The sequence below is a fragment of the Notamacropus eugenii genome, chromosome 1 (genome assembly GCF_028372415.1).
Source record: "Notamacropus eugenii isolate mMacEug1 chromosome 1, mMacEug1.pri_v2, whole genome shotgun sequence".
In the NCBI taxonomy this organism is placed as follows: domain Eukaryota; kingdom Metazoa; phylum Chordata; class Mammalia; order Diprotodontia; family Macropodidae; genus Notamacropus; species Notamacropus eugenii.
In genome coordinates this window covers 39,791,519-39,805,133 of record NC_092872.1, presented here as the reverse complement: position 1 = coordinate 39,805,133, position 13,615 = coordinate 39,791,519, and the positions used below count along the sequence as shown (strand labels likewise).

General features: G+C 41.0%; 1 protein-coding gene across 1 annotated transcript in view; it reads left to right on the top strand.

The window, feature by feature from the left end:
- RCL1 (RNA terminal phosphate cyclase like 1) overlaps nt 1–13,615 on the top strand; it is a 55,549-nt gene that overhangs the window by 37,699 nt on the left and 4,235 nt on the right. The window contains exons 7-8 of the mRNA XM_072597329.1: nt 5,179–5,335; nt 9,971–10,074. Coding sequence (XP_072453430.1) covers nt 5,179–5,335; nt 9,971–10,074 — 261 coding nt within the window. The remainder of the gene's footprint in view (nt 1–5,178; nt 5,336–9,970; nt 10,075–13,615) is intronic.

Below are 13,615 nucleotides of genomic sequence, written 5' to 3'. Positions count from 1 at the left end.
TATGGGAGAAACAGAGTTAGGTGAGTACAATGTAACAAGAAGTCATTTATTTTTTACCCCATTTTCTTTTTTTAAAAAATGTCCTTTTTCACGTAACGGGTTTTTTTTAATTAACTTGTGCCTTGTAATACCCAATTAAGCAAATTTTTTCTTGAAATCCCTCAGTACATAAATATATGGTCTGTCAACATTAGCAGTATCCAAGACCATATATCGCATTCTGAATGGAATGAATTCTCTCAGTGGACAGAGAGAACAGTAATATGAAGGAAGGTGGGATCCATATTGCAGGATTCCAGGTCGAGTATTTTACCTTGGGAGGCGGCGTGTGTGTGTGTGTGTGTGCGTGCGTGCGTGCGTGTGCACGTGTGTGTAGGGAGCCATGACAAGGTGTAGTAGGGATGTGAGAGACATGGTTATCTTTGTAGGGGAAGGATCACTTTGTCGACTGTGTAGAGGGTTGATTGGAGGACAGAGGCAGGGGTTCCAATTAGGTGGCTGTTGTGGCACTCCATTTGAGAGGTGATGAGGTTGTGTAAATGGAGACAAGGGGGTGGGTGTCAGACTGTTGTCATGAAAATATTGTTAATGATGTTATTAATATGATGATGCCATAATTATTACTTTTAGTACTAGTATCAGTAATCATACATCATTTCTACCATATTTAAGGTCTACAAAGTACTTTCTTTACAACAAACCCGTGAAGGAAGGGAGTACCTGGAGTATGCCCATTTCACAGGTGGGGAAATGGAGGCTCAGAGATGTGAAATGACTTTCTTGTTGATAGAGCTGGCAAATGTAGACAAATTGTGTCTGAGTTTACTCTGGCATTACTGGGCCAATGACCATTCTGGAGGAGGAAAAATGATACGATTGATTCTAATGAGACGCTGGATGCCTTGGACTTGAAGCAGTGACCTCTGAGTCAGAGTTCCAGCTCTGAAGCTTATTAACAGTGTGTGTAGGATCCCCTATCTTCCTAACTAGATTGTCAGTTTCTTGAAGGCAAGGGCCAGTTCTTAAGTGTATTTGGGTTTTTTGTTCCTCGTGTAGCCTAGGACAGTACAAGGCATTTGATAGGTGTTCAGCTTAGATACATCTGCTGGCTCCTTTGAGATGATAGAACTCGGAACTGAAAAACACCTTTCAGTCCAGCCTCTTCATTTGACACAGGAGGAAATCGAGTTCAGAAAAGGGAGGACGGAGAGGAATTTGGATATGTCCAAGGTCACACATGTTGCGGATATGGGGTTTTAACATGATTGCTCCGATTGCAAATCCCAGTGGATACAGCACTCCATAAATGGGCTTGAAGTAGGGGCTGGGGGCTCACAATCCAACAATAATTATTGACCAGCCCAGCTGTTCACCATGAACGTGGTGCTGTCCTAGGTGTAGTGGGAGCCTTCGATAGGAGGGAGGAGCGGGGATCCTTGGCCTATAGTTTTGTGAGGGACACAGTTTGAGGTCATGTATTCTTCTGAGCAGGACTTCAAATGACCAGAGGTCAGAAATAGAAGGAGCCTTCAGGCCTAAAACAGAGAAACTGAGGGCTCTAAGGTAACATAAAGTTTAGAATATTATTACCATTGGAAGAGACCTTAGAATGTGGAATTATGGCTGAGAGGACCTCAGAACATAGAATGTCCAAGCTGGAAGGTACCTTAGAGGTCATGTGGTCCAGCTGCCCAGAAGAAGAAAGCACTTCATTTTCACGTACTTTCTGACACCTTCTATAGAGCTTGTATAACTACAGGCATGAGGTTATAGCTGCATAAATTGCTGAGGATGCAAGCTGTCTGCCTTTAGAGAAAAGAACTGCTAAGTACATGTATAGACTAATTTTACACATATATACCTATTTGTGTCTAATGGTAGCCAACTCTGAGGGGAGGAGGGGGAGAGAAGGGAAGAAAACAAGAAAAAAAAGAAATTTACATGAAATAGCAAGTTGTACATACCAGTTTCCTGGGCAATCATCTTTTTATTATAGAATGTTATGTTTATTATACTATGTTTTATTCCATAAATTAAAATTAAAATGCATTTTAAAAAATCTACATTAACGAAACAATCAAATCCTGGTTTGTAGCATATGCCATTTCTGAGATGTAAATGCTCACACAGGAAATCTAATAATTGGCTTTCAAGTCTCTATGATCTAGCTTCAACATGCCCTTATGTGTTTCATTTAATTAGAAATTTAATAGCATTTTTTTATTACAATAAAGATGTGACTTGTTGACCAAAGAAAATATATTTAACTCTGCTGAGGGTGAGGAAAAAAGATCATTCATCATAGTTTTAAATCTAGAAGGGACTTTAGAGTCTATGTTGTCCATTTTACAGATGAAGAAACAAGCTACAGACCCAGGGAGGCTACCTCTTAAAGGGAAAGAAGTATGTAAGGGAGGGGAAAGATGGCAGCAGGAACAGCATGACGAGAATGAATGAACAAGGCCCTCCTGTGTCTGGCCTTTGGCATTGCTAAAAGCTGAGGGCCCACCACAAACCAGCTGCAGTTCTGTTTTTGAAAAATATTTGGCTTAGCTGTCTGTTGCAGGGCCAACTTTCACACGTGCTCCTGGTAGTCAGGAAATGAGCCTGCTTGGTGACCTGAGAAAGGTGTCTCCCTGCCTTGTTTGAGCTCCAAGACTTTTTGTAGCAGCCTCCTGGTAAAACCTTTGGGGGTGTTAAATCCCCGATCTTAACCCTCATGATGGCAGATCCAAAGCCATCATCAGTTGACAGGCCACACATCTATCATCATGAGTGTTGTACGGGTGGTAAGTGGGCTCTTGGTAAATATTTGTTTCATGGAGTATTTAAACCCTGGGTGGTCTTCTTTTTCATGAATACCCTTGAAAAATTATTTAATCATGTGGTTTAATATTTGTTTTAAGGTTAAATGGTATTTTAAAACTTGGCTAAATGTCTATGTTGTAGAGCAAGAAGAAAGAGTGCTGAATTTGTCCCTCTAGCCCTGGGTTCTAATCATGGCTCTGTCACTTATATAGTTCATAAAAACCATATATATGGATCCCAGTTACTTCTCTATAAATTCAGGGGGTTGGCCTAGCATTTGGGGGTTCTTAACCCTTTTTTGTTACAGAGATCACTTCTCAGCATAATGTGGTTTTCCCCCCCATGTCTCATCTATTTTTTTCTTTTCTAAAATTTACTATTTATTTATTTATTTTTAAGCTTGTTTTCTTTTTAGAGTTCCAAATTCTCTTTCTCCCTCCCACTGAGAAGGCAAGCAATATGAAATCAATTCTGCGTGTGAAATCATGCAGAACATTCATATAAGCCATGTTTTTTTTTAAAGCAAGAAAAATAGAGTGAGAGAATTATACTTCAGTTTGTATTCAGAGTTCATTGCTTCTCTCTCTGGAGGTAGAGAGATATCATCAGAATGATGTTTTTAATGAGTAAAATAAAAAATAAAGGATTACAAAGGAAGTGTTAAAATAGTTACCACAATATTTTTAAAAAACAAATTCATGGACTCTCCGTTAAGAATACTTGGCCTAGATGATCTCTAAAGTGTCTATTCTGCAATTGGGGATCTTAATTTTCCCCCTTTTTCCTCATAGTTTTACAATTGCAGTTCTAAAACATTACTGATTATGAATCTAGAAATGGCGACATGAGATGGTGGGAAGTGGACCCGTCTTGGAGTCAGGAGGATCTGTCTTTATGTTTAAACTTTGCGTCTGAGGCATACTCCAGGGCAAGACAGTCACCTTCTCAGGGGGCCCCAGACACTCTTCTGAAGTTAAAAGTTTCAGACAAGTTGCACTGCTGGAGGTGGTTTTCATATTGGGAGTCACCCTCCCCTCTTCACCCTCCCACCCCAACCCCCATCAAATGCACCCCACCCCTAACAAAACAAACCACTAAAACAGTTGAGAAACGACTTCTGAATTATTTGGGGGATCTAGTTAATGACTTTTGGTGTAGGGTATGCCAGGATTCCATTGTCAAGTAATTAACAAGGACTTAAACACTCCCTTTTCCTAAATTGTGCTGGGTTTTAAAGCTTTTTCTAAGTATATAAAAATAGAAATTGATGAAAAAACTTGTGTATTGACAGAGATAAAGATAAGATTCACCTCCAGGGATTCTCTTGGATAGCGAGCACTTTTATTTCATCAAAAATATGTATTATAGAGCCCCACTGTGTGCCCAGCACCCTGTTAGATAAAAGGTTTATTCATGAAAAGCTGTGGGCAAATGGAATCATTTTAAACACTCTGTTGGAATGTTTTGCCCTAATGTAGCCAAGGAGATCGTGACCTGAGCAAATTGAGGCTTCTTGTCGGGTAGAACTCCTATCTTTCCTTCCGGGCACTGATTTCTGCCTTGGTCATGTCTGCTGGCACCATGGCCAGGGCTAAACAACTGAGTGGTACAAACTCAATGAATTGGTGTGGTGGAAAGAATGTAAGACCACCCTGAATCAGAAGGCCTGAGTTGGAATCTTGGCTGTACTCCTCACCTGGTACTTCTCTGTCATTTTTCAGTCCTGTCTGCTCTTTGACCCCATGTGGTTTTCTTGGCAAACATACTAGAGTAGTTTGCCATTTCCTTCTCCAGCTCATTTTAAAATAAGGAAACTGAGGCAAACAGGGTTAAGTGACTTGCCCAGGGTCATACAGCTAGGAAGTATCTGAGGCCAAATTTGAACTCAGGAAGGGGAGTCTTCCAGACTCCAAATCAGGTGCTCTATCTACTCCACCACCTCATAGGAAATTCTGAGAGGATATTTTTCATCAAGGGAAGTGAAGACAGGAATATATTCCTGGGTTCTCTGGTGAGGGAAGCAGACCTGGCCTCTGTCCATTGGACCCTAACACCTAGCTATGTAACATCCTACAGACCAATGAAATTGATTATGAGACTCAGTGTAACTCCAGGTAGCTTTGGGATAAGGCTCGCTGTCAAAGGGATATGTGACTTAGAGGGTCATGACATTTGAAGCTGGAAGGGCTCTGGAGATCATCTGGTGCCACCCTTTCCTTTTATAGATAATGACACTGAGGCCCAGAGAGGGGAAGTAATTTGAGTAACACAGTTTGACCTTGGTGGTCCTCCACCCTTTTGCTGTAGAACAGCTGTGACAGTTTTATTAACTCTGACTCAAAATCGTGCTCTGTGTGTGTGTATTTGCAGGTCTCCAGGCTTTGGGCTCTCACTTGTTGCTGAGACCACCAATGGTACTTTTCTCAGCGCAGAGCTGGCCTCAAACCCCCAGGGTCAGGGGGCAGCGGTGCTCCCAGAAGACCTTGGCAGGAACTGTGCAAAGCTGTTGCTGGAAGAGATTTATAGAGTAAGTCATTGGCCTTTCAGGAGGGAATGGGGTTGGCAGTGTGGTTGCATCTCAACTACATTTATTCCCATCATGCTTTTCTAGCTCTTCCAAGCTGCTCAAGTCCAGAAGGTTAACTTGTCACCTTCCATTAACAAAGGTGAATTGGACTGCCTGGGGGGAGGGGATGAGATAACCGTGATGATAATTATAGCAGCTGACATTTCTGAAGCACTTAGTTTTCTTACATTTTATCCTCACACGTATTTAGGAGATAGATATTACTGGCATTATTATCCTGATCTTACAAAATACTAATAAATGATTCATCGCTAGAAACTTTCAGTGGGAAGCTAAACCATTTATCAAGGATTTCATGAAGGGGATTCCTGCTTAGATACAAGTTGAGCTAAATGACCTCAGAAGATCTTTTAAACTGAAATTGTATAATTCACTGATCTTTATGATTCTTTCCTGAATTTACATTAACTCCATAGTGTAATAAATAGACAGCTGGGACTGAAATCGGGAACACCTGGCTTCAGATCCTGCCTTAGACACTTCAGTGTGTGACTCTGGGCAAATCACTTAGCCTCAGTTTCTATGCCTGTAAAATGGGGATAATGATATCTACCTCGTAGTCTCAGTCAGATGAGAGAATATATATGTAAAGCATCTTGCAGATCTAGAGTGCCATGTAAATGTAAACTAACTAAACTTTATCCAGGTTCTCTGTGTTCCACTTGAGTTGTAAAGAACCACAGATCTCACCAAACAACTGTCCATTCATCCATGTATCCATCTGTCCATCTATCCATCCATCCGTCCATCCCTCCATCCATCCATCCATCCATTCATCTTCATCCATCTTCATCCCTCTTGCCCTGTGAGCTTAGTGTTAAGTTAGACTTGTATTGCTATAGCCAAGGTCATAGAGCTTGTTCCCCCTGAAATCCAGTTACCATAATTGTCCCACTCTTAACCCAGAGGGCTTTTCTTTCACATATATGCCATTGGTCACAAAGGAGAATGGAATGTGAATGGTTTTAACATCAGCCCCCTCACTCTTACTGTGGCCACAGGCAAATGGCTGTTACTTCCTGAAGGCAAGATCCTAATTAGAGTGGCAGGACTGCACTTTAAGAAAAGCTTTTGTTAAGTTGTTTAAAGGCAAAGGGATCTTCAGTCGTGTCCCATGTCCTATGACACAAATCCCTAAGAAAATAGAGGTGGGTTCACAAGTTGTTGCTCACAAAGAGACCGACCTTTTGATGAGAAATATGACTTCTCCCTGAACCTACTACTGGTGGGTGCTCTGTCTTTCAGCCTGTCACCATCCTAAAATATATCCCATAGCCCAAGAATTCTCTTTAGGGACTCACAAAAATAGGGGAACACAAACACAGGCGTACCACCAGGTGTGCCACCCAGGATGAGTTCAGAAAAACCCAAATGGAGGAAAAGGAATGGAAGAGGTGGGAATGGAGGCATGTGTTGATCTTAAACTGTACAGTCAAGCCATAATCATCAAAACAATTTAGTACTGATTAAGAAATGAAGAGGTTGGTCAGTGATACTGATTAGATTATACAGAAGCAAATGAGCCCAGTGGCCTAGTGTTTGATAAACCCAAAGATCCCAGCTGTTGGAACTTGCCTGTTTAACAAAATCAGTTATAAAAATTGACAACAGTCTGATAGAAACTTAGGTAGAGACCAGCAGCTCACACCATATACCAAGACAAGCTCCCAAATAGATGCTTAGACATAAAGCGTAACATAAATTAGAGGGGCAAGAAAGAATTACCAATCACATCTGTGGATAGGAGAAAAATTCTTGATCAAACAAGAGATATAGAAGATCCCTGAATTAAAATGAATAATTTTTGTTACATCAAATTAATACGTTTCTGTACAAACAAATCCAGTGTATCTAGAATTAGAAAGGAAGCAAGAAAGTAGAGAAAAAGTCTTTGCAGTGGGTTTCTCTAATAAAGGTCTCATGCCCAAGAGATCAAAGAAAGAGAAAAAAAGTTCCTTACATACAAAAATATTTATAGCAGCTCTTTTTGTGGTGGCCAAGAGGAGGGGACCCATTCAGTAGGGAATGTCTTCACAAGTTATGTAGTATATGTATATGATAAGATACTGTTGTGCTGTAAGAGATGATGAAGGAGCGGTTTCAGAGAAATCTGAGAAGACCTAAAAATTGATGCCAAACGGTGATCGGAAGCAGCAGGATAATTTCTACATTAATAACAGCACAGTAAAAACAAGTGACATGTAAAGACTGAGGGATTCTGAGCAACGCAGCAACCGGCCACGATTCCAGAGGGCACAAGATGAAACATGCTGCTTACCTCCGGATAGAGAAGCGATGGAATCAGAGCCCAGATGGAGATATTGGGGGGGATCGGATATGGCCAGTGCGGGAATTTGTTTGGTTTGATGATTCATTCTTGTAATGGATTTTTTTTCTTGCTTTCTCAATAGGGGATGAGGAGGGGGATTAGAAAAAAGGCACATCTGAAAATAAAACTTAATTTGGAAAATGAGAAAGATAAGCACCAACAGGAAAAATGTGGAGAGGATAGGTCTTGACAACCCCAGTGTTTTAATTTTAAGTCCCACTGGGGTGCAACTTAAGTGGAATTGGAAGATCCTGGACAAAGTTCAGATAGCTAGCTTGCATTTATAAAGCACTCTGAGATTTGCAAAGGGTTTTATATATACTCTCTTTCTTGATTGACCCTATGATGTAGATTGTATTATTATGTAAGAGGCATAATTAAATTAAGACCCAGGTTCAGATGTTGCTTCTGACACATACTAGCTGTATGACTCTGGGCAAGTCAGTCTCTCAATGCCCTGGACCACTCACGAAAGATTTTGAGGTACTGATAATTTGTTGATCTACATCCACAGAGGAAATTTCCTCCCACCCAGCCTTTTTTTATCCTTCAGATTTTATATTGCTGTTACTTTTGTCTAACTATTTCCAAGGATCTCCCTTTCTCCCAGTAGAACCCTTGAATCCTTTCTTGTAGGAGATAAGTGTAGCCAAACTAAACAAACTGAGACATTGGGGATGTCTGCAAATATCCATCTCATTCTACTCCTGTAGTCCACCACCTCTCTGCCAAGAAGTAGGAGATGGGCATGCTTCACCATCCCTGAATGCTTCATTTATCTGAAGACACACTTAATCCCTTTGTGAATTAGCATTCTGTGGTCTTTCAACATTATTATTTTAGAAGTCCTGTGCATTTTTCTCTTGCTTCTGTTTTATTTTCCTCTGCATCAGTTCATGAAAGTCTTCCCAAGGTTCTCTGAATTGGCACACCATCGTCACTTTTTTCATCACAATAATTTCATTGTATTCACTTAGAATTCATTCCCAAGTTGATGGATGCCCACTTTGAGTTATTTGTTACAATAAAAATTGCTGATAGAAAGAAGTAAAGAATTAGAAACAAAATAGTGATGCTAATTGGTTAGTAAATGACCAGACAAACTGCATTGCATCAATGTAATGGAATAATGTAGTATTACTATAGCATAAGAAATGAAAAACATGAATAATTCAGAGGACCATGCAAAGACTTACGTGAAATGATGCAGTGAAGGAAGCAGAACTAAGAAAACAATATATGCAATAATTATGACATCCATCAACTGGGGAGTGAATGGCCAAAAAAATTATAAATGAATATGATAAAATTATTGTAAATGGAAAGAAAAACAACAAAAAAACCTCAACACTGCAATTATAATGACCAAGCCTGGTTTAGAGAAGTTGAGAAAATACACATTTCTTTTCTCCTTTAGTTTACAGAAGTCAGGGACTCTGATAATGTACATCACATATACTGTCAGACGCTGTTGATACATTGATTGGTTTTATCCACTGTTTGTTACAAGGGATGGTTTCTATAAGCGAAGGGGAGAAGGATATATTTAGAACAAAAAGTTCAAACATAAGACATCAATAAAAAAAAATTGATATTTTTAAATGGTTACTTTAAATATTTTTGTACAAGTAGGAGCTTTTTGGGGGAGATTTCACACTAGGGGTTCCCTTTCTTGATGAAATCACAGGTCCGGACCAAGTCACAGAGGAAAGATTTATAAAAATTTATACAGATATCCTAGCACCCTTTCTGTGGTTGTGTTTGAATAAGTACAGAAGGTCAGATCCTCTTACTAGACAGGGCTAACTTTGTTCTGCTATGGATGGAATAAGAGTAGGCACTTGCTTGGCAGCCATTTAACCTTCAGTAATCAATTACAGATCTCCTAGTACTGAATTATGCTTTTGACTTACGCTATACTCAGTAAAATGTTGTCTTGCTCTCTTAATTACCGACAGCCTCCTTTTTTACTTTGTAAACTTAAATTGTCCGTTTGCCTGTCCCTAGCTATTGCAAAGGTCTTGGTAAAGTGTGTCCCCTTAAAGCTAGATTACATAAGCTTTCCCCTTACAAAATGACCCTGTATTTTATTAGCATTTGGCCAATGCAATCTGGCATTTTATGGGCTCCCCTGTTCCTGGTAAATGTTTCTCTTTTTCCTTTCTTATCTCTCCCTTTGGGGGTGGGGAGGGCTTCCATTTTCCGCTTTGTACAAAGATTAATAATTAAAATGTTTGTGTTGACAGGGAGGTTGTGTGGACTCCACCAACCAGAGTTTAGTCCTGCTCCTCATGACCCTTGGACAGCAGGATGTTTCCAAAGTCCTGCTAGGACCGCTGTCTCCTTACACGTAAGTTGTTTTCTTAAGCCCTGCTAGCTGAGCTGGTTTATTTTTCTAATTGCACCAAATGACAAAGTTACTGTACTGAGCATAGCTTGTCATTGTGTAGAGAACTGCCTGTACTTCTTGAGACTTACGTGAACCAAATGTGGGAACTCTTCACTCACTGTTTATTTTTACCTATGGGAAGCTCACTTTCTTTCTTTCCCAGCTATAATTTTCATTTGGGACCAATTAAAGCAGCCCCACATATTGGGTATGGATCCTTTAATCTCTGCCTTTGGATTTTTATTTATTCTTTTTGGGGTTAAACATCTGATGTCTCATAACTTATTTGTTGGTTATTTGTTGTGGGGTTTTTTTTCCTTTCCTCTTGCAGTGGCTCAGTTGCAACAACTAGAAGGGATACATGTTGAGTGCTTTATTTTTGCGAAAGATGATAGGGTATGATCGAGTTGAAAATGGTTCTAGAAGTAGAAAACTTCCCAGTTACACTTCTGGACAGCACTGCGTATCAAAAGGAGTACAGGATTTGGAGCAGGACATGGGCACAGACTCCACTTTTGTGTCTTACCTGGGCAAATCATACCACCTTTCCAGTGCTCACATTCCATATCTAGAAAATGAAGTACTGTCTAGAAATGGTCCCAGCCTTGTATGAGGAAGATGGGAGAAAAGCTTGCTAGGCAAATGAGTTATCAGATAGGTAACAGGTCATGACACTCACAGGTAGGAATGCGTAGTAAAAGGAGAGAATTTTGTTTGTTTGTGCATCGGGGCACGTTATTTCCCTTTGCTGAGCCTTGGCTTTCTTGTTCATCATGCAAAGAGTTAGACCAGATGATCCCTGAGGTCTCTTCCAGTTCTAACAATCCTTGACTTGGGTCACGAAGAGAGCTAAGCAGCAAGCACGTCTGGACGTCCGGTGCGTATGCAGTTGGGCCTGTAAGATGGCTGAGCCAAAAGCATGGCCTGAGAAGCTTTTTCTTTTTTAATCATTGGGTATGAGAGCTCCTGAAAACCGTTTGCCTGCCAGACTGATGAGAACGCTGTGCACGGATAGATTTCCCCCCAGTCAAGTCTCCCTTTGTGGGTACGTTTCTGGCCAGCGGAGGAGGTAGAGATGAGACTGAACTGTCCTTTTTCGGTTATCATGGTACCGATGCTGTATATGTGAAAGGTACAGTACTGTGATAACTGAAGAATGGTGGTGCCATCACATGAGGGGGTGGGGGTGGAGGGAGAGGGAGAGAAGAGGGGAGGAGAGAGAGAGAGAGAGAGAGAGGGAGAGAGAGAGGAAAGAAGAGAAAGAGAGGGAAACTACTGAGAGAAAAGAAAGAGAACCAGAACACTACTGTTTCCTGGAGAGAGTGGATCGTCGGACCCTGTGCCCTCAGGCACAGCAACTGTAGCTTGCTAATTCTTCCATAGGAATGGACTCATGAAGTAATGAATTGAAAAGGGGTGGGAAAGGGATTTGGAGTACCTTTTATGGGCTTGGAGTAGGTTTTTCGGGGTGTTACTGGTTTGATGGGTAGCTAGGTGGCACAATGGGTAGAGCATTGGACATGGAGTCAAGAAAATCTGAGTTCAGAATTTGGCCTCAGTCACTTAACTAGCTGTGTGACCCTGTACTAGTCACCTGACCTCTGTCTGCCTCTGTTTCCTCATCTGTCAACTGAGGATAATAATAGTAGCACCCACCTCCCAGGGTTGTTGTGAGGATAAAATGAAATATTTGTTAAGCACGTTGTAAACTTTAAAGTGCTCTGGTAAATTCTAGCTATTTTTAAGAATGGAGTGAGGGTAGGGAAATAATGTCAGGCCAGCTCTCTCAGCATGAGCCTAACAGACTGGATAGGTAGTGATCTCACTGTAGAGAGGAGCCAGAGAGGAGGAATAGTGGAGAAGACCTTTGGAAGTCAGAACTTGTAGCTTTCTGTCCTGTCTCTGCCTCTTACCAGATTTAATTGGTAAGTAAAAAGAGAGGGGTGGATGGAAGAGATGAGTTTCTTCATAGGATATAAATGGTAGACTCAAAGGCCCTACAGGTTACCTGGTTCAAGCCCCTCATTTGAGTGGGAAAGTGATTGCTCAGGATCATTTGAATCTAGGCCCCATTTCCTCCAGGTTCAGCATGCTACCTCCCATTTCAAAGGTCTCTCTCTTCCAACTCTTCATATCCTGTGATTTGAGAGTTTTTTAAAAAGCCACTTTAATTCTATCCACTGTGCTACCTCGCTACCTTCTGACCCCAAATCTGACATTTATTCCACTGTGCTACAATGCCTCCTAGAGAGAGCTGGGAGCAGAAATAACCACGTTCACTTCCAGGCACCATATTTTAGGAAGGACGTTGGTAAGTTGGAGAGTACCCAGGTCTGACCATGTGACATTCCTACTCTGTAAACTCCAGTGGCTCCCTGGTACCTCCATGATCAAATATAAAACCGTCTCTTTAGCTTTCAGAGCTTTCATAATCTGGCTCCCTCCTACCCTTCGAGTCTCCTTACTTTCCCAACATCCTCTGTAATATAATGACACTGGCCTGTGTATTCTTCCTCAGTAGTTTTTCTATAAACTGCCTCTTTTTCAAAGTATGTTTTGTTTTTTTTTTTCCCCAACTCCTCAGGAATCCAAGTAAGGCACACAGTTTTGTTATTTTTTAATTAAATAGTATTTTTTTCAATTAAAATCCTTTTTTTCTCATCTCCTTCCCCCCTCCCACCCAAACTGGGCATTTTTCACTGGTAGGGTCTTAGCTAAAATCTCACCTTCTGTAAAAAAAAAAAAAAAAAGCCTTGTCTCCCTTAAGGCTAGTGCCTTCGCTCTGAAATTATCTTCAGTTTATCCCATATGTTTCCTGTTTGTGTATAATTAATTTGTGAGTCATCCTCCCCCTCCTTCCCCACCCTACCCCCCCTTAGACTCCTTGAAGACTGCTCTTTTATCCATAGCACTTAATACTGTCTCAGGAACATAATAAGCACTTAATAAATGCTTGTGAAGTGAGTGATGGAATGAATCCAGAGATGGACAGCTAGAATGGTGAAGGGCCTCCTGTGCCTTAATTGAGCACCTATAGTGGTGTAGCCAGGCACTATGCCTAGCACTAGAGCTACAAAGAAAGGCAAAAATGTGGTCCTTCCCTCAAGGAGCTTACCTTCTAAACAGGAAAGAACATGCAAATAAAGCTGTACGTAGGAGGTACGTACAGATGGAATGTAATCACAGAAGGAAGACCCTGGCATCTCGAGCTATCCCCAAATAAAATGGTTTGCTTTTGGCGCCCTTTACTGGCATTGAAGAAAACTGTATAACCCCTTGTTGGATATGTTGCAGAGGGAATTTGTATTGAGACTCAGGATCAGAGATTTAGAGCTGCCAGGAATCTTTGAGGATCTTTGGGCCGATCTCCTTTTAAAAATAATAGAGATGGCACTTTATGGTTTCCAGTACTCTTTTATATTATCTCATTTGATCCATACGGCAGCTCTGTGAAGGGGGAGATGCCTTCCAAATATGTATACAGAGTACCTCCTAGCCCCAG